This window comes from Gossypium hirsutum, chromosome A13 (genome assembly GCF_007990345.1).
Source record: "Gossypium hirsutum isolate 1008001.06 chromosome A13, Gossypium_hirsutum_v2.1, whole genome shotgun sequence".
In the NCBI taxonomy this organism is placed as follows: Eukaryota; Viridiplantae; Streptophyta; class Magnoliopsida; order Malvales; family Malvaceae; genus Gossypium; species Gossypium hirsutum.
This window is the reverse complement of record NC_053436.1, coordinates 754430-782174: the sequence shown is the minus strand read 5'-3', so window position 1 is coordinate 782174 and position 27745 is coordinate 754430. Positions and strand designations below refer to the sequence as shown.

General features: G+C 32.3%; 7 protein-coding genes, 1 non-coding gene and 1 pseudogene across 8 annotated transcripts; 1 reads left to right on the top strand and 8 right to left on the bottom strand.

Annotated features, from left to right (window-relative positions):
• Positions 1–393: 393 nt before the first annotated feature.
• On the bottom strand, positions 394–2413 carry LOC107960865 (uncharacterized). Its single transcript, XM_041086152.1, has 2 exons — positions 1814–2413; positions 394–1386 (listed from the first exon to the last, which is right to left on the bottom strand). The coding sequence occupies exons 1-2, from the start codon at positions 2411–2413 to the stop codon at positions 394–396; spliced, it is 1593 nt and encodes a 530-aa protein (XP_040942086.1).
• A 1357-nt stretch (positions 2414–3770) lies between these two features.
• Positions 3771–5287, bottom strand: LOC107960864 (aldose reductase-like; annotated as a pseudogene).
• A 2347-nt stretch (positions 5288–7634) lies between these two features.
• LOC107959342 (uncharacterized) lies at positions 7635–9798 on the bottom strand. The gene has a single exon (XM_016895378.2). It carries the CDS (start codon positions 9796–9798, stop codon positions 7795–7797), a length of 2004 nt encoding a protein of 667 aa, XP_016750867.1. The 3' UTR covers positions 7635–7794.
• A 1644-nt stretch (positions 9799–11442) lies between these two features.
• On the bottom strand, positions 11443–13145 carry LOC107959341 (aldose reductase). Its single transcript, XM_016895377.2, has 6 exons — positions 12973–13145; positions 12712–12762; positions 12448–12609; positions 12098–12376; positions 11772–12014; positions 11443–11668 (listed from the first exon to the last, which is right to left on the bottom strand). The coding sequence occupies exons 1-6, from the start codon at positions 13114–13116 to the stop codon at positions 11579–11581; spliced, it is 969 nt and encodes a 322-aa protein (XP_016750866.1). The 5' UTR covers positions 13117–13145; the 3' UTR covers positions 11443–11578.
• A 1115-nt stretch (positions 13146–14260) lies between these two features.
• On the bottom strand, positions 14261–16669 carry LOC107959340 (40S ribosomal protein S26-3). The gene is made up of 5 exons (XM_016895375.2): positions 16523–16669; positions 16326–16418; positions 16141–16225; positions 15918–16051; positions 14261–14474 (listed from the first exon to the last, which is right to left on the bottom strand). The coding sequence occupies exons 1-5, from the start codon at positions 16523–16525 to the stop codon at positions 14403–14405; spliced, it is 387 nt and encodes a 128-aa protein (XP_016750864.1). The 5' UTR covers positions 16526–16669; the 3' UTR covers positions 14261–14402.
• LOC121213002 (small nucleolar RNA snoR99) lies at positions 14692–14793 on the bottom strand. The gene has a single exon (XR_005908370.1). It is a non-coding gene; the product is annotated as a small nucleolar RNA snoR99 (small nucleolar RNA).
• A 1406-nt stretch (positions 16670–18075) lies between the features above and the next one.
• On the bottom strand, positions 18076–20862 carry LOC107959339 (macro domain-containing protein VPA0103). The gene is made up of 7 exons (XM_016895374.2): positions 20406–20862; positions 19572–19620; positions 19373–19475; positions 19201–19296; positions 19040–19114; positions 18482–18551; positions 18076–18363 (listed from the first exon to the last, which is right to left on the bottom strand). Exons 1-7 carry the CDS (start codon positions 20523–20525, stop codon positions 18295–18297), a joined length of 582 nt encoding a protein of 193 aa, XP_016750863.1. The 5' UTR covers positions 20526–20862; the 3' UTR covers positions 18076–18294.
• A 639-nt stretch (positions 20863–21501) lies between these two features.
• LOC107959338 (uncharacterized) lies at positions 21502–23899 on the top strand. The gene is made up of 4 exons (XM_016895373.2): positions 21502–21631; positions 21741–22133; positions 22616–22732; positions 23674–23899. The coding sequence occupies exons 2-4, from the start codon at positions 21786–21788 to the stop codon at positions 23749–23751; spliced, it is 543 nt and encodes a 180-aa protein (XP_016750862.1). The 5' UTR covers positions 21502–21631; positions 21741–21785; the 3' UTR covers positions 23752–23899.
• Positions 23900–24908: 1009 nt separating this feature from the next.
• Positions 24909–26682, bottom strand: LOC107959337 (expansin-A8). The gene is made up of 3 exons (XM_016895372.2): positions 26453–26682; positions 25841–26153; positions 24909–25421 (listed from the first exon to the last, which is right to left on the bottom strand). The coding sequence occupies exons 1-3, from the start codon at positions 26598–26600 to the stop codon at positions 25118–25120; spliced, it is 765 nt and encodes a 254-aa protein (XP_016750861.1). The 5' UTR covers positions 26601–26682; the 3' UTR covers positions 24909–25117.
• Positions 26683–27745: the final 1063 nt, after the last annotated feature.

Sequence of the window (27745 nt, the reverse complement as noted above, 5' to 3'; positions counted from 1 at the left end):
TATGAAATATTTTCAGAAAATTTATCAAATTAATGAAAATATTTTACATCAATTCTAAATAAAATTTTCAGGAAACAAACGGATTGTAAACAAATTTTATTATATCTAACTATATTCAACTTATATAAATATGGAAGGTAGCACATAAGGACTAATTATTCATGGAATCTAAGGAAAATAATAATTAACATTCTATTATTATGATTTTACTTAGCATGCAACAAAATTATTATATGAAAATTAAACAAGAAATAAGCAAATCATATTAATTTTTTTCTCATATATTTAGAGTTCAAACTTAAAAACATTACATTATTTAAACACATAATTAAAAAGTAGTAACCATTAACAACAACCATACACAGTCTTATTGTGAAACTGAAGCCGCAATTTTTAGTACCTACCACGGATTGCTGGTTTTCTGCATTTCCAGTGAGCAATATAGTTACATCTGGGTTCTGCACATTCAAGAGAAAGATCTTCACAAGGCATACCACATTCAACACATTCAGGATAGTAATGAATCTTCTTGACAAAAGTGAGAGGGTGTTCATGGTTTCCCTCATTGTAGGTGCTCCCGAGTCTGATGAATGAATATTTTCCAAGAACGCAATCCACGTGAGCTGAAGTGTCACAAGTTTTGCAATGATAAAACCAGAGCTTTGGATCCCTTTCTTTCTCACAAATGTCACAATAATGATATTTTACATAATCATTAATCTTATCATAAGTGAGTATAAGAAGATGTTCATCACATTTGTGTCTAACTCTAGTTGGTCGTATAACACACAAATTGCATATATGAAAATTGCAATCCTTACAACAAAATGCGCAAATGATATCCCTCCCACAAGCACAACACTGCTCCTCATAATCATAATAGAAAAGAAGAGGGTGTTTATGCCCTGGAATTTTTACAGCATCTTGGAGAAATAGATCAAGACATCGAAGGCATATCTGACTTCCACATTCATTACATTTATAAGAAAATCCATTAGAAAGGTACTCGCACAATTCACAACTGAACATGCAGTCTGAAGTAAGGATAAAGGGTTTTGATCCAGAAAAAAATTCCGTTTCTCCACAAATATTATGTTTCGAAAAAAGCTTCATCTTAGGCAATTCAGCACAAGATTTATGAAGAAAGAAATCACATCGCGAGCAATGGTAGAACTTGGGGGAGATAAATAAGAAGCACCCATCACAACATTTATCACCATGCTCTCTGATGTTGTCACTTAACATCAAGTAGTGCTTATGCTTGCAATGTTCTATTACTGTGGCTTCTCCATCATCATTCGTCTCAAGAACCTTAGTGATGGAGTTAACAGGTATATCAAGAGACTTGTCTTCTTCATTTTCCTGTGACACTATGCAATACCACTCCTGTTTTTTGAATACACAATTCACATGGAATATAACATTGCAATCTGCACAGAAGTAACTACCGAGTTCTGTATCGACAACTTCATGACACCATAAGCAATTCAAACTTTCAAAATATTCCTTGCGAATGAAATACGTGTGAAAAACACGATGGACATGGAACGCGTGTTGGATAATGCGTGGCAATGAAATGCATTTTTTATGGATCATAATACTGCATGTCCAACATATATAGGCAACATGATGTCCTTCAGTGCCACAAGCATCACAAATGAATGGAATTTGTCTCCAAAACAAGTTGAATGGGTGTTGATGACTTTTATGTTCGATAACTGGTAATGGCGATGCACAATCAATGTGAATATATAGCCAACTCATAAGGTGAACAACCATACACAAATCCTCTTCGTTGAGTTAATTGGCATACTTTGCAAGCATGCCGTTCACAATTAAATTGCAAAACAAGAGGATGTTTGCGATGGCACAAACGATCCATTTTGAGAGGAAGCTCAGCACATTTCTTATGCAAATTAAACCCACAATCAAGAGAGAAGTATGTATAAATTGCTAATGGTTCCCAACACCCAAAGCACTTACGCAGGTTTCCACCATCGTTTTTAGAGGAAAACGATGGATCCTCAAGGGCAACATGCTCGAGCTCTTTCAAATTTCTTTCAGCAATATTAAATGTAAACAAAGCACATTTAATATGAAAGTTCAAGCCACAAGAGCAATGGTAAATGAATTTCTCACATGTTTCATCACAGAAATCGCAAACGCACCTCTCATAAGAAGCGCAAGGTGGATTCTGCGAAAGCACGAGAGGATGGTGGCAATGAAAAGGATGATTAAGCTCCAAAGGTGCCTCGGCACATGTCTTGTGGAGGTAAAACCCACAGCACTCCACACAGCTAAAACATGGAGCTGACACCTTCTCCCCACACCTTGAGCAATCAACAACTCCAAACTGCTCTTCATTTAACATCAACAGTGGATGTTGATGCCCATAGTACTTTAGCTCTTCCATTTCTCCTTCCTCTCAGTCTCTTTCGATGTGGTAGAGAAAAAAAAGTTGAAATAGAATAAGTAAAAGAAAGCAGAAAATTAGAAGGGAGAGATTCCAAATGTTTATTTGTAGGAGTCTGTTTAAACTTGCTATGGTACTTTGCTTCAATGGTGCGTTGCCTATACCTATATATGTTTTACTTTTTGTTTTCCTTTATTCCTTGCTTTGTGTATTAGATAATGAATGTTGATGTGGGATGTGTTTTGATATTTAAATTTGAGTATATTTTTTATTTTTGTCTATTTTAATATTTGTATTTAATAATTAAATTTATTTTGATAGTTAAACTTGATATTTGTATTTTTTTTATGAATTTTAATTATTTATATAATTATTGTTGGTTTAATGGTTGTATTGATCGAATTGATTAAATTGAGAACTGGTGATCTAACCTATTCAAGCCTAGTTATTAAAACACTGAAAGATTGTACTGCTATCATCACCTAAAAATTTATATATATACATATATATTTTAATTTTCAATTGTTGATATGTCATAATATTAAAGTGTCACATTATCGAACATTTATAATTTTTAGGTTCAGACATCAAAATGGACTTAGTTGTTAAGTTCATGTGTAAATGTACAAAAGCGGACTGGAAGGGGCAAAGCAAGGGCCTTGTCCCCCAAAAATGATTTTTTTCAATTTAGTCCTCCTATAATAGATAAACTATAAATTAATACCTATTGAAATTACATTTTGACCCTAAAATATAATATTTTCATTTAAGTCATTTTATAAATAAAGAAATTATAATTAATATAAATAAAAATTTTCAGTTTAGCCCTTAAAAATGAAAAAAATTCAGTTTAAACCCTTTAAAAATGTTAGAATTATAAATTAATACATAATAAACTTTTTTTATTTATAAAAAATTACAATTAATTTTGGCGCTGTTAAAAAAATTTATGGATTCACCCGAATAAAAAACTTAAAAATACCAAAATAAACCTAGTTGTGGGATAAAAATTATATTATCCCTTCTATATCTTTCATTTTATTGTCTATTTTAACAAATTTTGGTATTTAATTAAGCGAAAATTGGAGCTTATTTTCATCTCTTATCACGTTTTGAAACTTTGAAAGGGTCAAAAATGAAAAAAAAATTATTTAAAAAATTAAAAAGGATTAAATTGAATTTTTAATATTTAAAAAAACTAAAATTAAATTGTAACATTTAATCAAAAAGCCTACCTGCCTGCCAGGTCCATCTTCTTCTTATAAATCAACCCTTTATTCGTTGACTATAAAATCTGTGGACCTTCTTTTCTCAAACAGGATTTATTTATTTTTATTTCAAATCTAAGTATTTTTGGTTACATATCATCATCACTACAAACACACATGGAATCATCATCATCATCATCATCATCATCATCATCGTATTTATTGTCAGCCACACTTCTTAAAGGCCCTGCATTCTTGTTCACAAACAATTGTTCTCCATGCAACACTCTCTTCTGCAAAAAAAAACAAAACAAAACCTTTCATCAATCAACCTTCAAACCAAGTTTTAATTATTACAAAACTAAACTGATATGTATTGTTGTTATTATTACCTGATCAGGGATGTTACAAGGAGCTTGAAAATCCTCTTGTGGCAATTCCCACCCAAACACCTTAATGTTTTCTTTGATCCTATCAGTGTTGTTTGATTTGGGTATGACACTGGTTCCCCTTTGTATTGCCCATTTTACCAGCACTTGTCCTGGTGTTTTGTTCAGCTTCTTTGCTATTCTATCCACTGTTTCATCATGGATTAGGTCTCTACCTCCTTCTTGTGAACCAAGTGGTGAATATGCCTGCAAATCCATCATCATCATCATGAATATCCAATGATTAATTTATTCATTCCAAATATATGATATGATAGATCAGATCTTACAGTGACATGGATGCCATTCTGTCTACAAGCTTCCGACATCTTATCATTCCTCCAACCAGGATGCATTTCCATTTGACAAACAGATGGCATAGTTTCAGCAAAACCAAGCAACTTGTTCATCTTCTTCAATCTAAAATTACACACACCAATGTCTCTAACCAGCTTGTCTTTTACAAGTCTCTCCATTTCTCTCCAGACACCTTCCATGTCCATTTCTTGTACGTCACCTGGTTTAGGTGGTCTGCTTGCTCCATCTGCTAGCCTAAATGGCGAATGTATCTGTAATGAAAAGTCTTTCAGGCATTTCATCGTCGAACATGTTGATGTAAATGACATTTTGATCAGATTACCAGGTAAAGATCAAGGTATTCAAGTTGGAGTTCTTGGAGAGTGTTCAATAAAGAAGGTCGAACTCGCTCTGGACTCAACTCGGTGCACCATAGCTTGGATGTAATGAAAAGATCCCTTCTTTCTACTCCTGCATGTATTGCTGCTTTGACTCCATGGCCAACCTGATAAATAAAATGAAAAGTTTTAATGGAATATAAAATTATTGTTTCATGAAAATTGAAAATTTACAACTTTCATAGTGTTGGGGGAGAAAGAGATACTACACTTTCTTGAACACCGTATTCCCAAGCTGTATCTATATGTCTATAACCACCCTGCAACCATTGTGAAATGTTAATGAAATTTTAATACAAAGAACAGGGACGGCGCCAAGAGGAAACGTAGGGGCCTTGACTCCTCAAAATAATTATCATTTTAATCCTTCAAAATTTTTAAAATTATAAATTTAGTTAAATAATATAAATATAATTTAGCTCCCAAAGACAAATATTTACAAAAATACTTGAAACAAAGTACAAGTACCTCAACAATGGCGGTCTTGACGGAGTTATTGGCTTGTGAGCCGGATCCCTAAGTGACTAACCCAATTGCAGTGATTAAAAATGAATTAATTGGAGAATATGAACTAAATTTATAATTTTGCGTATAACCAACAAGAATTTAACTAATACCGTTTGGCTCAGGACTGACATTTCAAAATATAGAAAGTACATAAACTAAAGTTGATCAATTCTAAAAGTAAAAGAACTAAAATTGATCAAGTTAAAATATAATGACTAAATCTACAACTTACTTAAAGTACATGAATTAATTATAGCAGAATTTTACTCTCTTTTTTTAATACAACTAGGGGTGAATGCAAAGGGGTAAGTAGTGCCCTAGGCGCCCCCAAAAAAATGAAAAATTACATTTCAACCCTTTTAAAAACCATTAAATTATGAATTTATATATAGTAAAATTGTACTTTGGCCACCAAAATGAAAAAAAAAATCTATTTAATCCATTTCAAAATAAATTTATATGTGCCCTTGTATATATGTGCTTCCTTTTCATGTTCGCAGGTTATCAGCAAGTTTTTGTAAATATATAAATTAGGAAAATTTTCATTATACCCTTAAAAAATTTTAAAACTTTTAATTATGACCCTTCAAATTTTTAAAAAATTCTCTTTAAATCCCTATTTTAAAAGAACTTAATTAAAACACTAAAGTGTGATATTGTGAATTTAAGCTCCATTTGATTTCAATAAATAAAGACTATTTTCGTTTTCATTTTCTTGAAAAATTGGTTTTTTAAATAAAATATATTTTCAAAAATCAAATAAAATTATTAATATATTTTGAATATATTTTTTAACAATCTCATTAAATGTTTTGATCATATCTGCTCTACTCTTTTTGACACAATACCTAGAACTACCAATATCCCTTCTCAACCGATAAATATAGGGATAATGCGCTTCAATGCACTTAAACCCTATCCTCCTGTATTGGGAACAATACCATACCAATCGAGCTAAAACTCAATAAGCTAATATAATTCGAATATTGAATTTGCATTAGAATAAAGTCAATTTTTTGTACCAAACAAAACATAAAGTCAATTTTATTTGAATGGCCAAAGTCTTTTTATGACCATTCCACAAAAAAGGTCTCAAAAAATTGATGCAATTTGTCTAAACCTATTTTTCTTGGTAAAAAAAGGCCATTGCCGTCCCAATAAGATCTTCCTACGAATCTATCTACCTTTCTTTATTGGGATAATATAGTTTTTGGCCCTTAAACTTAATAAATAAATTTTATTTGATACTTTTATTTTTTTTTACTTTGGTCTTTGAATTTGACAACTAAATTCATTTTGATCCTTAAACTTGGTACTTGAATATTTTATGAATTTTAATTAATTAATTAATTATTGTTGGTCCAACGTCGAATCGAGAATCAGTGATTTGACCTATTCAAGTTCAGTTATTAAAACACTAAATTTGACACTCTTAAAATTAATGTGTAATAAAATTTTATTTTAGCCCCCCAAAATGAAAAAAAAAATTCATTTCAATCCTTTTATAAATAAAAAATTATAAATTAATATATAGCAAATTTTCTCTTTAGCCCCCTGAAAATGAAAAAAATATGTTTAATTCCTTCAAAAATCATGAACTTATAAATTAATACATAATAAACTTATTTTTTTATCTATGAAAAAATTATAATTAATTTCGCCCCTTGTTAAAAAGATTTCTAGATTCGCCCCTTCCAAAGTGAACAAAAAAAAAAGTACAAATACCAAAGTGAATGTTTAGGGGTCAAAAATTATATTATCCCTTCTTTATCTTTCATTTTTTTTCCTTTTTTTTATACAATTTTTGGTATTTAATTAAGAGAAAATTGGCACTCATTTTCATCCCTTATCCAAGGTATTCACGGTTTGAAATTAAGAGAATTAAGAGAATTTTTGAGAGGTTAAAGCTAAAATTCTTGCATTAAAATAAATATTAAACTTTTGAAAGGATCAAAAATGAAAAATTTTCATTTAACAAAAAAAAATTAAAAAGGATTAAATTGAATTTTTAATATTTTAGAAAGACTAAAATTAAATTGTTCCATTTAATCAAGGTCCATATTCTTCTTATAAATCAACCCTTTATTCATTGAAATATATATGTGTTTCTTTGAAAATATTTTTTTATAAAATATTTTTAAAAAATTTGTCAAATTAATAAAAATATTTTACATCAATTCTAAACAAAAGTTTCAGTGAAACAAATGGATTGTAAACAAATTTTATTATATCTAACTATATTCAACTTATATAAATATGGAAGGTAGCCCATAAGGACTAATTATTCATGGAATCTAAGGAAAATAATAATTAACATTCTATTATTATGATTTTACTTAGCATGCAACAAAATTATTATATGAAAATTAAACAAGAAATAAGCAAATCATATCAATTTTATTCTCATATATTTACATTTCAAACCTAAAAACATTGCATTATTTAAACACACAAATAAAAAATAGCAACTATTAACAACAACCACATACTGTCTTATTGTAAAACTGAAGCCGCAATTTTCAAGACCTATCACGGATTGCTGGTTATCTGCATTTCCAATGAGCAATATAGTTACATCCTGGTTCTGCACATTCAAGAGAAAGATCTTCACAAGGATCACCACATTCAACACATTCAGGGTAGTAATGAATCTTCTTGACAAAAGTGAGAGGGTGTTCATGGTTTCCCTCATTGTAGGTGCTCCCGAGTTTGATGAATGAATATTTTCCAAGAACACAATCCACATGAACAGAAGTGTCACAAGTTTTGCAATGATAAAACCAGTGCTCTGGATCCCTTTCTTTCTCACAAATGTCACAATAATGATATTTTACATAATCATTAATCTTGTCATAAGTGAGTGTAAGAAGATGTTCATCGCATTTGTGCTTAACTCTAATTGGTCGCAGAACACACCGATTGCATAACTCCAAATTACAATCCTTACAACGAAATGCGCGAATGATATCCCTCCCACAAGCACTACACTGCTCCTCATAATCATAATAGAAAAGAAGAGGGTGTTTATGCCCTGGAATTTTTACAGCATCTTGGAGACATAGATCAAGACATCGAAGGCACATGTCAAATCCACATTTATTACATTTATAAGAAAATCCATTAGAACAGTATCTGCATATATCACATTTGAACATGCAGTCTGAAGTAAGGATGTGGGGTTTTGATCCAGAAAAATATTCCATTTCTTCACAAATATGTGTCGAAAAAAGCTTCATCTTAGGCAATTCAGCACAAGATTTATGAAGAAAGAAATTACAGCGCGAGCAATAGTAGAACTTAGCGGAGATCAATAACAAGCACCCATCACAACATTTATCACCATGCTCTCTGATGTTGTCACTTAACATCAAGTAGTGCTTATGCTTGAAATGTTCTATTACTGTGGCTTCTCCATCATCATTCGTCTCAAGAACCTTAGTGATGGAGTTAACAGGTATATCAAGAGACTTGTCATCTTCATTTTCCTGTGAAACTATGCAATACAAATCTTTTTCTTTCAATGCACAATTCACATGGAGTATAACATTGCAATCTGCACAGAAGTAACTACCGTGCTCTGTATTGACAACTTCATGGCACCATATGCAATTCAAACTTTCAAAATATTCCTTGCGAATGAAATACGTGTGAAAAACACGATGGCTATGGAACGCGTGTTGGATAATGCGTGGAAATGAAATGCATTTTTTATGGACCATAATACTGCATGTACCACATGTATAGGCAACATGATGTCCTTCAGTGCCACAAGCATCACAAATGAATGGAATTTGTCTCCAAAACAAGGTGAATGGGTGTTGATGACTTTTATCTTCAATAACTGGTAATGGCGATGCACAATCAATGTGAATAGCCAACTCACAAAGTGAACAACCATACACAAATCCTCTTCGTTGAGTTACTTGGCATACTTTACAAGCACGCCGTTGACTATTAAATTGCAAAACAAGAGGATGTTTGCGATGGCACAAATGATCCAATTTGAGAGAAAGCTCAGCACACTTCTTATGCAAGTTAAACCCACAATCAAGAGAGAAGTATGTATAAATTGCTAATGGTTCCCAACACACAAAGCACTTACCCAGGTTTCCACTATCGTTTCTAGAGGAAAACGATGGATCCTCAAGGGCAACATGCTCGAGCTCTTTCAAATTTCTTTCAGCAATATTAAATGTAAACAACGCACATTTAATATGAAAGTTCAAGTCACAAGAGCAACGGTAAATGAACTGCTCACATGTTTCATCGCAGAAATCGCAAACGCACCTTGTGTCAGAAGTGTAAGGTGGATTCTGCAGAAGCAGGAGAGGATGGTGGCGATGAAAAGGATGATTAAGCTCCAAAGGTGCCTCGGCACATGTCTTATGGAGGTAAAACCCACAGCACTCCGCACAGCTAAAACATGGAGCTGACACCTTCTCCCCACACCTTGAGCAATCAACAACTCCATTGCCATTGCCAATCAACTGCTCCTCATTTAACATCAACAGTGGATGTTGATGCCCATGGTACTTTAGCTCTTCCATTTCTCCTTCCTCTCTGTCTCTTTCGATGTGGTAGAGAAAAAAAAATTTGAAATTGAATATCTAAACAAAGCAGAAAATTAGAAGAGAGAGATTCCAAATGCTTATTTGTAGGAGTCTATTTGAACTTGCTATGGTACTTTGCTTCAACGGTGGGTTGCCTATACCTATGTATGTTTTTTCTTCATAATTACTGTGAATGGGATGCAATGGGTTTGAGTGTTCTCTAAGTAAGAGAATATTAGTTGATACTAAAAATATATGTTTTACTTTTTGTTTTCTTTTATCCCTTGCTTTGTGTATTAGATAATGAATGTTGATTTCGAATGTGTTTTAATATTTGAATTTGAATTGGAGTATATATATATATTTTTTTGGTATTTGAATTTGATAATTAGATTTATTTTGATAGTTAAACTTGATACTTGTACTTTTTATGAATTTTAGTTATTTATGTAATTATTTTCGGTTTAATGGTTATATTAATCGAATTGATTGAACCAAGAATTAGTGATCTGATCTATTTAAGCTCGGTTATTAAAACATTGAATATGAGATTATGAGATTGTACTGTATTATCACTTAAAATTATATATATATTTTAATGTTCATGATGATGTGACATAATATCAGTGTGTTACATTATCAAACTTTAATAATTTTCAAGTTTAGATACCAAAACGAACTTAGTTGTCAAATTTAGGTGCAAATGTGCAAAAGCAAATCTTCTGGGGGCAGGGGCCTTGTCTCTTCCAAAATGATTTTTTTCAATTTAGTCTTCTTATAAATAGATAAGCTATAAATTAATACCTAGTGAAATTATATTTTAATATTTAAAATTATAATTAATATAAAGTAAAATTTAGTTTAGCCTCCAAAAAATGAAAAAATTTCTATTTAAGCTCTTTAAAAATGATGGAATTATAAATTAATACATAATCTATGAAAAATTAAAATTAATTTTAGCCGGCTTAAAAAAGTTCATGGATTCTCCCCTACCAAAGTGAATAAAGAAAAAGTACAAATACCAAGTAAACGTCTAGGTGTCAAAGATTATATCATTCCTTCTTTATCTTTTACTTTATATTTATTTTTTATTTTTAAGGTATTCACGTTTTGAAACTAAGAGAATTTTTTAGGGGATAAAATTAAAATTCTTACACTAAAATAAGTTATTTTTAGTTTAAATTTAAGGAGTTTTGGTTAGATATTGTAGAATTTATTAATTTGATCTAAAATTGACATAATAATAAATTTAATTCTTAATATTCACTATCGATCAAATTATAAAATGTTTGAAGGTCAAATTTTTTGATATCAAGACCAAAGAGAAACCATGTAAATGTTGAAAGTTTAATTTGTGAATTATGAAAATTTAAAAACTACCACAATTTACTTAAAAAAAACATGTTGTATCTAATTCAATAATTAATTTTAAGAAATAAATATTCATATTTATTGTTCACAATATCAATATTTGTAAGTGTTGTTCAGACAGGTAGAAATTTGGTTTTGTTGCTAAGAAACCAAATACCACCTGAGTTCCAGTTCTCTTGTAAGTGTTGTAAACGATGTCTATGACAGAGTGATTAGCAGCTTAGAACTCTATCCAGGTCTGGCCACCAAATGTTTCTAGAAAAACTACTGTATAGAAACAGCATAATTTATTTATAAGAACATATCATCATCACTACAAACACACATGGAATCATCATCATCCTCATCCTCATCATCTTATTTATTGATAAGAACATCAACATTGTAAAATGGGATTATATTATTACTAATCTTCATGATCCCATACATCAGCCACACTTCTTAAAGGCCCTGCATTCTTGTTCACAAACAATTGTTCTCCATGCAACACTCTCTTCTGCAAAAAAACAAAAAAAAACAAAACCCTTTCATCAATCAACCTTAAAACCAAGTTTTATTTATTACAAAACTAAACTGATATGTATTGTAGTTATTATTACCTGATCAGGGATGTTACAAAGAGCTTGAAAATCCTCTTGTGGCAATTCCCACCCAAACACCTCAATGTTTTCTTTGATCCTATCAGTGTTGTTTGATTTGGGTATGACACTGGTTCCCCTTTGTATTGCCCATTTTACCAGCACTTGTCCTGGTGTTTTGTTCAGCTTCTTTGCTATTCTATCCACTGTTTCATCATGGATTAGGTCCCTACCACCTTCTTGTGAACCAAGTGGTGAATATGCCTGCAAATCCATCAACATCATCATGAATATCCAATGATTAATTTATTCATTCCAAATATATGATAAGATAGATCAGATCTTACAGTGACATGGATGCCATTCTGTTTACAAGCTTCCAACATCTTATCATTTCTCCAACCAGGATGCATTTCCATTTGACAAACAGATGGCATAGTTTCAGCAAAACCAAGCAACTTGTTCATCTTCTTCAGTGTAAAATTACACACACCAATATCTCTAACCAGCTTGTCTTCTACAAGCCTCTCCATTTCTCTCCAAACACCTTCCATGTCCATTTCTTGTACGTCACCTGGTTTAGGTGGTCTGCTTGCTCCATCTGCTAGCCTAAATGGCCAATGTATCTGTAATGAAAAGTCTTTCAGGCATTTCATCCTCCAACATGTTGATGTAAATGACATTTTGATCAGATTACCAGGTAAAGATCAAGGTATTCAAGTTGGAGTTCTTCGAGGGTGTTCAATAAAGCAGGTCGAACACGTTCTGGACTCAACTCGGTGCACCATAGCTTGGATGTAATGAAAATATCCCTTCTTTCTACTCCTGCATGTATTGCTGCTTTGACTCCATGGCCAACCTGATAAATAAAATGAAAAGTTTTAAAGGAATATAAAATTATTGTTTAATGAAAACTGAAAATTTGCAACTTTCATATTGTTGGGGGAGAAGAGATATATACACTTTCTTGAACACCGTATTCCCAAGCTGTATCTATATGTCTATAACCACCCTGCAACCATTGTGAAATGTTAATGAAAATTTAATACAAAGAACAGGGACGGCGCCAAGAGGAAACGTAGGGGCCTTGACTCCTCAAAATAATTAATCCTTCAAGATTTTTAAAATTATAAATTTAGTTAAATAATAAAAATATAACTTAGCTCCCAAAGACAAATATATACAAAGATACTTGAAAGAAAGTCCAAGCATATATAAGTACCTCAACAATGGCGGTCTTGACGGAGTTATCGGCTTGTGAACCGGATCTCCAAGTGCCTAACCCAATTGCAGGGATTTTGTGGCCACTTAGTAACCTAAAAGACTCAATCTTTTGATCTTCGGCTGTGAAAGTTGCTTGAGCCATTGTTGCTTTTGCTTCTACTTGTTTCTAGGTGCAACTCTATATAATATATATGGGGTTTGAGGGGTACATGGCGTAATGCATGTCAGCCACGTACTGAAAAAAATAACTTTTGAAAAACATGTCGTGATCCAAGTTTGTGGTATGTTTGGGTTTTGACACTTCAAAACATGGCGTGTCCGATCAGTGTTCATCTGCCGATTGAATGGTTTACAGCCAGACGAAACTTGCTTCGGTTGGTAAAGACGAGGTCCTGAATTTTGAGGATTCAGATACAAGACACAAGTCTAGTTAATTTAAAGTACACGTTTATATTCGGTCCGAGTTGCAATAGTTTGGTATTTTTAATTATTTGATATATATTTATATTTGTACGTTAATTGTACTTGTAATGCTCTAAAAATTTATTGAATACTCGATAAATTATTGTGTATACATAGATAATAACTTGATAAATTTTAAATAATAAGTTTAATCCTCTACATTTGCACATTGTATAATTTATTTATTTTTTTATAATTTTTTTCATAGCATTAAGGGTAAACTTTAAAAATGAGAGAAAAATGAAAATCTTAAATTTTTAATGTGTAAACATTAAAAGTTAGTTTTTCAAAATCAAGAACAAGTTAACACCATACACAAATTTTAACGATTAAAATTAATATCATGTCAATTTTAAAAGTTATAACGTCATCTTAACGGTTCATAACTAAAAAAGATAAAATTAAATAATTGAGTGATAAATAAAAAAATTACTAATAATACAATAACTACTAATGTAATTTACTATTTTTTTCTTATTTTTTTTATAAAAAATAACAAAAAATATAATCTCGTGTATTGCTTTTTAAGATAAATATTTTCATCCTAGTCTCGTGATATCAATTTAATAAAATATTAATATATAACCAAATTTATAACACATGAAATTGAAATGATGCTTTAGTAGTAATGGTAAGGTTAAAGGTATACATAGTATTCTTGATGCAAATTAGTCAACTTCTTCAAAAATCAAATTCAACATGTCATATGTAATTCATACTTTTTTTTTAATTTTTATCCAAAATAATGAGAAATAAGTAGAAGCACAAGCAACAGTTTTGATGAACAAGTACTCTCAAATCTCAACCATTCAAGGCTTCCAAAATAATAATAAAAAGGTATCAAATGGTATTAAACTTTTAAGCAATCAAAACCTTCCTACATGTCTCCATGTTCTTAAATTTAATGCAACCATTTAAAACCAAAATAAAAATATAGAAAATTTATCTTAAAAGCTTTCACAGGCCTTAAGCACGAGCTGGAGCTGCAACACCCGGACGCGGTGCTTGACCAGGCTGACCAGGCTTTGGCATATCATCCTGAAAATTTAATATATAATTAATGAAGCTCTTGATTGCAAGCAAAATTTTAAGAAACAAGAAAAGGAAAGCTTTAATTACGTACTGGAACCAGACTCATAGTACAAGGATCTAAATGGTATTTTTACACATTATTCCTTATTTTAGAAAATAAAATAACTTCGTAAAGCAAATAATTCAATTCAAGAGTCAGCTAAATTCTTTATGCATATACATAACATTTTCCATCTTATAATGATCAGCATGCCACTGGGAAAGGCAACTGACAAAGTGATCAGATGGATGTGAGATATGAGGGACCAGTTCATCCCTCGAGCACTTGAAAATTTCAGCTAAAGGGGCAGACAGGTCCCTCAAAAGATGCAAAGTACTGCTACGTGATGACCATCAATCACTATCTTAGTTACATTAGTTCTAAGACATATCTACCATCCCAAGCGATCAAAGATCCGAGTCTGTTAGTTTTGATACGTTTATTCATGTCGTGTTCGCATTCCATTTTTTTGTGTCATGTCTAAAATGAGACGCAACACAATGACAAACAATTGTCTGGTATAAATGTCTAATAACTATACGAGGGACTCTCACATCCTGAGAGCAATTAAAATTTTGCATAAGAGGCAGCCATAAGTCACTAAAGAATTGCATCATGCATAACACAGAAAAGGGAATCATCCTAATGATGGTAACGGATCATAAGTAGCAAAATAATACCAAATTCTACTAGTCTTACTGACGACTTCCATATATCAAATATTATAGATTCAAGGTATTCTCTATCCATAATGCTCAATAAGACGGTAAAAGTATCATGGAAGCCCCTGTATTTGGAGTAAAATTACATTTTGTCCCCTGTACTAAAAAATGCGCAAATTAGTCCCTATGTATTAGGTCAAAGAGCATATTGGTCATTTCTATTAAAACTTTCATCTATTAGTACTATTAAAAACTAGTGCTAGATAGTGACACGCAACATGCAACATGTACCTCATGTTGAGGTACAAGGAGCAATTTTTAGAAACTAAAATGGATAAAAATTTTATGAGAAGGACCAATTTGCTCTTTAATCTACCGTAGAAGGGGCAAAATACAAGCCGACTCATAGTACAGGGCCTCTATAGTACTTTTACCTCAATAAGACACCAAAAAAGGCAATTGAAAAAGTGATTCAAACGGCTATTAAGCATACATGGAGAATTAACAAAATACCCTAATATCATCCTATACATCATAAAGCAAAGAACAATTCTAATGACAGCCATAGGTTTTTCAATAGCTGAAATTCCATTAAAAACCCTATACACTAGATGGTAACAAAAATCATAACTTTAAACAAAAACATTTATAGAACTCAAATCAATATTCACTTCAAACATCGATCATTGAAATACTTCATAGCAACACAAGAAAAGCACTGAATCACTGGTTATAAAAGACACGTACCCTGCGTCTGATGAAGCGGGCGGGTGGGTCACGTTTCCTCCTATCGGTGCGGGATCGGACTCTCACAACGTGGGAGTGGATCGCACACGAGACACAGTATTGCATCTTCACATACAGCTTAGGCAAAGTATAAGCTACACATAATTAACCAAAGCAATGATTACAAGAATGAAAAAATTCGACTATAATTAAGAAATTAAATAAGTGAAGAAAAAAACTTTACTGTCATAAACGCAGGCTTCTTGGACATCTCTAACAGCAGCTTGTTCCACAATGTTCCTCACAAGAAACCTCTTAATTGACTTATCCTTTTATATTCCAAAAACAAACCCAATAATTCAGCAAAAATTAAAAGAAGAAGCGAAAGAATCGGCTGAGGAAAAACACAGATTGCTAAATTTGAAATACCTTGGGGCAGCATTTGCCACAGTTAGAACAGCGGATGAATTTGACATGGCCACGGCCATGCTTGTTGCGGCCACCATTCCTACGTTTGAAAGTCTACAAAAAAATAAAAGATATAATCAGAGTGCACAAATTTGTGAAAAAGATTAAGTTTTGATGAAGACCAAAAGGCCAAAGTGGAGAGGAAATGAAGATCTGACCATGGCTAGAGGCTTTCTGCTTCCGCCGATTAATAACTAGGGTTTTTGGCTTGTGAGAGGAAGAATAAAATTTTGGGAAAAAATATGGTTTTATACTTGGGCGACTTTAGTGTTGAAACCCTAACTCTTTGATTGATGGGATAATTTAGTTTTTGGCCCTTTAACTTGACAAAGAGGTCTTATCAGGTACATGTATTTTTTTTCCTACTTTTGTTATTGAATTTAGCAACTAGATTTATTTTTATCACTAAAAAAATTTGATAACTTTTAAAAAAATAGTTGAATGACCTAACACTCTAAGATTCTGCCATAACATAACTAGAAAAATTTTAAAAATTATATAAATTTTCGAGTGATAATATGTTATACTTTTAGAGTGTGCTATAAAATGTTCTAATAATCAAACCAATGGTTGAACCGGTTACACCGTTGGTTTTAAATTCTATCAGTTTAACCGATTCAACTATTAGACCAATAATAATCAAATAAATAATTAATTTTTTTGAATTACAAGGGGAGGGCAAAGCCCTAACAACAACACGACTAGTGCGACTCAAACCCAAATTACACTTGGGATGGTGAACACCCTAACTATCAAGCCAATACATGGGGTTCAATAATTAAAATTTCATCCCTCTACTTTGGGGAATTAATACATTAGTTCTTTTAGTTTAATTTATCAAAAATTTATCTTTTATTTTACAAAAATTGTAGGTACGATTTGAAAAGTAATCTAGCAATTGGATTTGGATGTAAATTATCGTAATTATACATGTTTCATATTTGAATAATTAGTTAATTAGCAAGTTTTGTGTAATTGGAGTACTCTAATTATACTCTCAAGGTTAAGCATTGAAATAATTAAGTGGATAATTATAAACAAATTCCAAACACGATTATACATTATTTTAAGTTTAAAATTTAATTTTTATATAGTAATAATTGTATTTTAATTCTATAACATATATGTTATTTTTAAAAATATATATAATTATATGTTATTTGATTAATTTCATTTAAATAATTTAAAAATAATTTTCGAAGAAACATAATTTTTCATTTGACCTATTAAATAATTAATTAACTTAAATAGTTTTATTATAAATTTATTATACTAATCTTAACAAAATTACATAGTTTTATGATAAAGAAATATGCCACAAGTCTCTGTACTCTTTGTAAATTTAAAATTTAGTCTCTACACTTTTCAAATCTTAAAATTCAGATTCAACTATTGACATTATTAAAATTATTTTGTTAAATTTAGTGTCACTACAATATCATTTTTTTAGTTACATTACATAATATTTTTTTTATTTAAAAATTGACGCACTTAAATTCTTTAAGAAAATAAAAATTTCAAAAAATATAACACATCATAGCAACAATTTGTAATACTTCATAAATGCACTAAACATGTCGATTGGAGTCTTAGCTCAATGAGCATTGGTATTATTATCAATGTTGGGGGAGATGAGTTCCAGTGTGCTAAAGAGCATTATCCTTGAGGAGTGATTATAAGTAATTCTAGACATTGTCAAAAAAAACAAATATGATCAACCCCTATAATGAGATTGTTATATAAAGAAAACTGCACCAAACATATATAAAATCCAGATTTAAGCATATTGGCATATGGCATCTATGCATCCCTCACAATACATAATCCAAAGGAAAGCAAATTGGTCCATGCCAATTAAGGTACATTTATTATCCAATCCACCCTCAAGCATGAAGAAGGTCTCAATTCTAGTTCCTAGCATGCACTAAACCTAGAGCAATTCCTTTGCTTTTTTCGTCCAAATATCGTAGATATCATCAGCAAATAGAACAAAGTGCACCTGCAAACACCAACTCTTTATTTTTCTCAAAATTTCCGTATTCGACACATATTTGGAAAATGAGTATGAAAATATAAGCCTCCAAGGACACTCAAAATACATTGAAAAGGGAACTTACCTCTTTAATGTCATTGGCAAATTCTTTGATAGTAGATAAAGCAACTGTAGCTGCTTCCTCATAAGGGTACCTGGAAGATTTTCAGAAAAGAAAAGAAAACATATAATCTAAGGTAGAAAAATAAAGAAATCCATGAACACGGGACGGATTCGTTACTTAAATAACAATGAATTTTACAGAAAAGAACTGTCTTCCATGACCGAAAGTGAAAAGATAAAAAACATTTCTACTATGTCTATGAGTTCATGATCTTTGTCAAAATCAATCCCAGAAACTTACACAAGTTACGTAATGATTCAATATTGGTAAAAGTACCATCAAAGCCTTAATGATAGGAATCAGATTGCCCATTTTTTAATCTAATATACAGAGACAAATTTGCCCATTTTTTCGTACAATGGATAAAATGCAAATTGACTCTTGGTACAAAGGTCTCCATGGTACTTTTACCTCCAAATATCACAAATTGAAAACCAGTCCTTAAAGAACATGTCATCAACAGATATAATTTAGCCAACTTTCCACAAAATCCTTTGGTGGTTCTATTGCATCACTTACCCGTATACACCGCAAGATATGGAAGGAAACGCGATGTATTTAATGTTGTTCTCTTTAGCCACAGTTAAGCAATTTCTGCAACAATTTCAAGAGGATATCTTATTGAGAATGATAAACTTAAACTACAAATTGAATGGTGTAAAAGGAACATCATAGCATACTTGTATGCATTTCTCAGTGAGCCTTTAGGGTCCTTGTCGGAATCATAAATCGGTCCAACAGTGTGAATCACATGAGATGCAGGCAATTTAAATCCTCTGCATAATCTCAACATGTTAGTATGTTAATGTGCAAATATTCAGGTGAACCGGCAGTAAAAACCGAAGAACTTACGGGGTAATCCTTGCTTCTCCGGTGGGACAACGAATACCAGGTTGAACTTCTGGTACCTTATAGCATGCTTCTTTAAGTTCTGGGCCAGCAGCTCTATGTATGGCTAGTAAAATTCATCAATGGTCATTATAAGTTCAGTTTTCTAAGACATCAACAAGGTTCAAAATGAGGAGAAGAAAAATATGCAGAGGTATTCTACCTCCATCAGCGCCACCACCTCCGAGCATTCTCGGGTTTGCTGGATTAACCTGCAGGTGATTATCATCAGAACTATCACCGTGCTTGATTTTAATCAATGTACATAGAATCCCATCAAAGAAATATAGCCATCAATACATACATACATATATATATATAGCATGATGTTGATGTGCCTTGTATTGTCTGAACAGGCAAAAGCCATAGTCGCTGAAGAGCGAGCTCACGGCAAGGCTCAAACTCAAGACCTCTACCATATAGAGGATCTCGAGGGAGCTATGCACTCGCTCTTCAGCGAAAATGATTTTTGCTTGTTCAAGCAACACGTGGCACATCCATAAAGAACACATAATTTTTGTTGATATGCCTCGGCTCTACCTAGAGCACTACGAGCTCATCATACTCCCTCATCAATAACTTATATGCCATAGGTCATAAAATCGAGTTAGACCTTCAGTTTGCCATGGTTCTCCTACTCAGGGTTGAGTCAGACCACGCGCAAACTCTTCCGTTTGCCATGTTCACCTATTCAGGCACCCCAAAACACTCCTATTTTGTGACCCCACTGGAGCTCTCTCGACGGAGTAAAGAGACAAATCCCAATCAAATGTTATGATTTAAAGAAATCCTTCCATTTTTTAAAATCCAACTCAACAATCCTTCCATTTGCCCATAACATTAATCAATTATCCTACTTAAACAGAGATTTGGATCACTAATTCCATAAACAAACATACTTCAAATACGATAAACAAATATAAACAAAAACAAATCATCAAAAACCCAGAAACAACTATAACAGAAAGAAACTAAAGATTAAAGAGAAAGGACTAACAATAGCATCAGAGGAGCCATCAATAAACCACTTAGTAATATCACCCTTGTTGATTTTAAGCACACTAGTTTCAGACAACTTGAAATGACCATCTTCTCCAGCAGTTGCAGACGCCATCATTGAAAACCCAACAATCCCAGGAACTGGTGACGAGGATTTCACGATGTTTTGGAGAGGAGCGGGGTTTTTAGTGGCGATTTTGAAAGAAGTGGGGTTTGGGTGGGAGGAAAGAGTGGCAAGTGTAGTAGTGGAACAGGTAGTAGTGGTAGCAGGAATTAAATGGCGATTAAAAAGGGTAGGAACCTTATTCCTCGGCCACCTCTGGAGAGAATCGAAGTGCTAATCATTTATTTTTGTTTATTTATATTTGGTTGATGATCTGAACCCACAAAAAGAAAAACAGAAATAGTAATGTGCCTAGAGTTCTCCATGTGGGGCTTAACAAAATTCTAGACCCATTGATAGGTCTATATTTGGTTCGGTTTAAAAATTAGGTTTAATTTTTTTTTTAATTTAACTCAAATGAAAATATTAAAATTTAAGTTCGGTCTAATTTATCTGTTTTAAAATTTTTATTTACCTTTTATATAAAAAAATTTAGAAAATAGTTATAATACAATAGTAAAATGATAACAAAATAATAACAAAACTACAATTTTTTTAAAATTCAAGTTGGGTTAGGCTAAAAAACGACTTTACCTGAGGCCCATCTTGTTTTTCACTACCCTTTCACTTTTTACCTAAGTCTATTTTTAGATCTATATTTTTATCAAAATACTTTCACTTTTCGAGTGAACTTTTGGGCTGGACTAAATCGCCTAACCCACATACAAGTCCAATTAAGCCTGATGTTAATCTCGATTTGCTTAATAATTACTCAAAAAACAACAAATACAAAATAATTCAATAAAAATATAAATATGAAAAAAAACCCTAACTATAAATTAATATAAAATAATTAGTTAGATATTAATTATATTTAAATATCAGATTTTGCTACAATTTTTAAAATTTGGCCTAACGAATTTAACTGTTTTAGCTTGAGTTAGGACTGAAATTTTAGAATTAAAAAAAGACTGGGACTAATAATAAATTTGACCTTTCCTTTTGAAATTTCCCAATCTACTCTCAACCTTCTCCACACATCCCCGCCTATTTTATTATCCCTTTGAAATATTTCCTCCCTATCCCTGTCCTCCTCCTCCAGTCCCTTGCCAGCCAGTAAGGTAATTTTTGAAACCCTAAACTTAATTTGAAGATTGGTTTCTACTTTGGGTCATCAGATTCTGAGTTATCTCCTCTATTAATTACGTTTATTTTTGTCGTCTCCACCAGCAAAATCGAAATAATAAAACAAGGATTAAGAGGGAAGAAATCGCCATGGTGGTTGCGACCTTATTGTCTCCCTGCAATTCAATTCAAGTCCGTGGTTTTACCATAAGAGAAAACGAATCATCATCTCCCCCATTGTTTATAAGCGTTAGAGACGGGTTTCTGAATCGGAACAAAAGGTTATCTCGTGGTGGGTTGCTTGTGCAGCTTAATGCAACCGAAGGTTCAGCCGATTCAAGTAAGTCCGAAGAAAGTATACCTTCTTGGGCTAAACCCGATTCCGACGAACCTCCACCTTGGGCTCAAGGTGAAGGCAAGAGTTCCACAGCACAGCAGAGTTTTGAGGTTCCTTTCTTCGTTTACTTGCTTGCTTCAGCGGTGACCGCCATTGCTGCGGTATTTTCAAGTCTTCTTTACTCTATTACTAATGCTTCGCGCTGGTTTTTACTAATTACTTAATCTTTTAATCGAAAAAGTTAACTAAAATTTAAGATGGTGGATGTGCTTAGATAATGGTTTTAGACTGATTAAATTATAAAATTTAAGATTTAAAAGCTAAAATTTTGTATTAAAATGGTTTAGTTTTCATTAAAATTTTTCAGTTTCTTATATTTATTTTTCGTTAATCATATGCTATGAGAATAGTTCAATCAACATGCGCTTCAATAGGAGGATAAATAAGCTTTAACAAGTTTATTCCCATGTCCTTTAATATAAACAATAATATCAATATCAACCGAACTAGAACTGAAAGTCTTTGAAGATTATATTGTGTCTGACATAAGTGTCAGATTCATACTTAAAGAAAAATGAAAGTCCGAGCGGCTTGAGACACTCGAATTTAAGATGGCTAAACCTTTTTCTTCTTCATCCTGCAGGTTGGTTCTATTTTTGAGTATATCAACCAAAGGCCTGTTTTTGGAGTTTTGAACTCAGACAGCATTTTCTATGCGCCCTTGCTTGGTTTCTTCGCATTTACCGGAATTCCCACTTCGGTGAGTTTGTTTCTCTACTTTTTCTGGCGTTGATATCACTGTTTTCGAATATGGAATTGTATTCCATTTTGGTTTTAGGAGTTTATATGTTTAATGTTCAACTCGAATGATTAACCCTTTCATTCATTGAGTAGAACATTAAATATTTAAATCTTTTCGAACTCGCAATTTTTAAGATCATGTCCAGTATGGGTACATTCTGAACTCAGGCTTTATATGGTCAGGGGTGTAGTTAGGGAAGGCTGGCAAGGTTCTCAGTCTGCTGAAATAGAAAATTTAATTTTACTATCAAAATTATATATTACTCAACATGTGTGTACTACCAATAATTTGTTATGGTCCGCTCAATATGTGTGTAAATATTGAGGCTAAATTTGTTAATTTTTTTGATTTAAGGCCGAAATGACATAATATATAAACATTGAAGGTTAAATTTTTTATTATATCAAATGGAAATTATCCTTGGTTATTCACTTTCGAAATTGATAGGGATTAAATTACAATAATTTTTTGAGATGAACTAATTTACTCAATTTCGAAATTGAGAGGGATTGAAGAGATTTTTTACCATTGAAATATGATTCGTGTAACTCAGATGCATATTGTTGAGAGGTTGAACCCTCAAACAAGTCCTACTTTGTTCTTTGTTACGGGTTAATCTTCATGACTCTATCAAGAACATTTCTGGGTTTACAAAGTGGGAGTACTTAAACAGATGGAGCGATCCATGTACAAGCTCTTCAAAGTCGAAAGATAAAACTTTGACTAGGGATAATACCGGACTTGTAGAATATCCTGTAATCTAGTAGTCCTTTCATTGATTTTGGTGACAAAATTCATTTTCAAAGTGATTGATATGAAATACGAATGAAATGTATAAATTGAAGTTTATTAACTCAATCTAACCAAGTTCTTGTAATAATGTGATTCAACATATTCAGGCATTTCTTTGGTTCAAATCAGTTCAAGCTGCTAACAAGGAAGCTGAGGAACAAGATAAGAGGGATGGTTTTTTGTGAAGCCAAAAGGCACAAATTGCCATTGACACTGTAATGTATTCATCGTCTAGAACTTTTGTCTATGGAAATTGAATGCCTTACCATTAATTATGTAAAGAAAGTCATGTTCTTTTTTGAGGTAAATAAGTCTGGAATTGTTACTTGCTAATTGCCTTGTTGATCTTATATATTCTTCATTTTGCAATTAAAATGGAATGACAAGAAAAAGAAGTTAAAACTACATTAATCTCAACTATGTTTTTTAGTCATCTAGTTATAAAACGTTATAAAATGGTCATCCATATTAGTAAATTTTTGTTTTGGTCACTCAATTATAAAAAATTACAAAATATCACCTAATTATTCAATTTTATCTTTTTTTTGTCATCAACTGGCTAATGTAAAAATAGAAACACTCAGAAATCCAAGATCGTTGGGTGATCAAAAAAGACAATTGAAAATTGAGTGGCAAAAAAAGAAATTTACTAATCGAGTGTCTAATTTTATAACTTTTCGTAATTTGGTGATAAATATATATATAATTGGGTGGTTAATAATATAGTTAAAAAAATAGTATTTGGTAAATTGTTAGGAAGATTGGTGTGTCTCAACCTTTGATGTGTGAGGCTGAAGGTTGCTCAATTATTAGTTCTTTTACCGCCAGTTAGATAAGTGCCGGTGAAAATTTTTCGGCAAACCCATTGACCTATGCCAAGTTCATCGAAACAAAGTCGAGACTTGTTGGCGTGGCAAACATGACTACATATGTATTTACTCATATATTTTGATATGTCAATGATAAAAACATCTCAATGTACTAAGCTATTGGGCTTAATTGAGTATATGACTTATGCATGGGATAGCATAATTCATAATTCTCACAAAGAGTTTAGGGTAAATTTACTCTTTGGCCCCCAAAATTGGTATGAGTTTATATATGGTGAAATTTTGGTATTGAATTTTGCCCTTCAAACCCTCCAAGATTTATAAAGTTACGAATTAATGCGATGAAATTGTACTTTAACTTTGAAATGAATTTTGACATTTAAAAAGAATTTCTAATTTCGCTCTTGCATTTAATATTAACATTGGGATAGTTTAAATTATTTCACTGGTAAATTAGAGATCCAATTTGGGATCTACAAACTAAACTATTAAACTATAAAGTAACTTTGGAATTAAGTAAAGCAATCTTTAATTCATAGTCTTTAATGGCTACAAAATTAAACAAAACCCAAAAACAATGGACTATCCCCTCTTTACTTATATCTCACACAATCCTTCAATTATGTAAAAAAAAAAATACATGAAGGCCTTAAGCGGGTGCCAATAAGCCACCTCAGCAACAATACTAAGCTTCTCTTTTAACCTAACAATGGCTGAACCTCTAAAACTGACCACCTTCGAATGTTTGTCCGAACTGCCAGTTCGCTGGCACGACGTTGTAGCTGGTTAGAGTCTTGCCATCGCTTGTGGTGACTTGGAAAGACAGGGTTTGGCCGTTGAGGTAGGTGTTGCTCTGCCAGTTCTGGCCCCAGTTCCTTGACATTGCTTGCCACCCAGTTTTCGAGCCCTTGATCGACACCGAGTGGACATCTCCGGCGCCGCCAACGTTAGTGATTAGGACCAAGTTGAAGTATGAGTGGCCGTTGATTGTGAATCGGACTCCTCCTTTCTTTATACATGGGACTCTGTTTTAAAGTAAAATTAAAATAATAAAAACTATGTTCACTTGGGTTCAAATCTCATTGCATTGAAAAGTAAGGTTTAAATATGCCTTTTAAGTCCCTGTACTTTCCAAAATTTTGAAACTTAGTCCTCTATTCTTATTTCAAGGAATTTAGTTTATTTACTTCTTTGATTTAAAAATTAAAGTCCAATTGATAACACTGTTAATAATTTTTTGTTAAATTTGGCTTTTCTAATAAGTAGAGCGATTGAATTCCTAAAATTAAAAGGAGATGGACTAAATTTCGAAAGTCTGAAAAGTACAAGGACTGGGATGTAATTAGACCAATTTTAACTTCTTTTTAGTGTAAAGACTAAAGACTAAATCTCAAGTCAATTTAAGTAAAGGGACTGAAAATAGAATTTGACCATTATTTTTTACCTCCTGAATGAAACGGGTACAATCCCAGCACGGTATTGAGCTATTTGCAAGAAAGCAGGCTCGGCCAAATCAAAGTGTTGCAATGGAGGGTTGCACCACCCACCATTATCATTGGACAAAGCAAAATTAGGGGGACAAAAATTGGTGGCAGTGACCATAATGGTAGCAGGCAAGCACCATTTTGGGTCACCATCACACCTCATTTCATAACAAGAACCACAGCTCAACCCATTGTTGAACAATGCAGTGCTAAGTGCTGCTGTGTTGGTCCCAAACCCTTGGCTATATAAGTTACCATATCCACAAGCACCTCCTGAAAAAATAATAGCATTAAACACTCTTAGTTCACTGTAAGAATAAGAAGAGTTAGATTGCAGCAAACTTTATTTTTCTGTTAAAACTTTTATCCATTTCTACTGTTAAAAATTAGGGTGACTAATGAACTAAACATTAGGGTGACTAATGAACTAAACAGCCAGCTATGCCTGATATGTCGGGTGTACCTCATTTTGAGGTACAATGACCAGTTTCATTGAAGAACCAGTTACTATTAAAAGGACCTTCATAGTAGTTTTACCAACTTAAATTTTATGTGGAACATTTGAAACTTACCCATTGTGCCGGATGCATCACCACCGCCGTAGAAGGTGGCGTGACCACCTTGCCATCCTCCACCATAGTCACCAATGGTGGTTCTCAGGTAAAAGTTGAGGATGAAGAGTATAAGAGAAGTAGTAGAAAATGGTGATTTTGGCGCCATTGTAAAGGGTGTGTGGTTGTGTGTTTAATGCTTTGATGGGGTTGTGACATAGGGATGGGAGAAAAGGGGTTTATATAGAAACTGTATGTGTTTAGGGGAGCGGTGGGATGTTGACTTAGAACAGGAAACAAGTGAGAAACAATTTGGTGAAAGTATTTATGTAGTCCTTCTATTATATGGATTAGATCGAATCAGTCCTTTTATTATTAAATGTATCACTTCAATTCAATACTATTAAAAAAGGATCAAATAAAGCTAAATTGGAACAAATAAATATTCATCCAAGAACAATTCTAGGGGGTTGGCAAGGTCCCGATCCCCTAAAATGAGAAATCTTATTTTTGACCTTAAATTATGAAAATTTGTTAATATATGATAAATTTATAATTTACCCTCAAAATAATACAATTTTGATTTAGCCCTTTAAAAAATAAAAAGATATAAACTATTAAAATAGTAAAATTTTATTTTAACTCGTAAAATATACAAATTAACTTCGTTCTCTCAGAATTTTTTTTTTGACTTTGCCCCAGATTTTATTTGCAGAGTCATAAAAAAAACTTTTAAAACATAACTCTATTAAATAGTAGATGGCATTTTTTAGTATTTTATTTAATTTTTTTAATAATAGAAGGACTAATTTGATCTATTTCTATAATTAAGTGCCCTACCAAGTACATTTACCCAAGCAATCCTCAAGTTGAAAAGCAAAAGAAGGGCCACACAAATATATTTTTAAGATAATTTTACAAGGATCAAAGTTAATGCACATGCAAATGTTTTCGGTGAAAGACCGCGAGAACACAAACCGCTACGCCTTACGACCCCATCTGCACATGCATTTATCTTCCCCTATGATAGTCGGTGTCGTTTTGATATCGAGCTCGAGTCCGTGGAAACGTATTATTCAGTCTTATCTTTTGATTAAAATTTTGATGCGTTTCAATCAATTTTGAGTAGTAACAATTTTTATCAATGCAAAATTTTAACTATTTTTAATTTTTAATTTTCAACTTGTTGAAATGAAATCGAACTTATTTGAGAGAAATCCTTGAAATATCGTTAACTTAAAGGGTTTTGTCAACTCTCAAACGAACAAATACATTGAAAATGTCTCTCTAGAGAAAGTTTGACCTCTCCTCAAA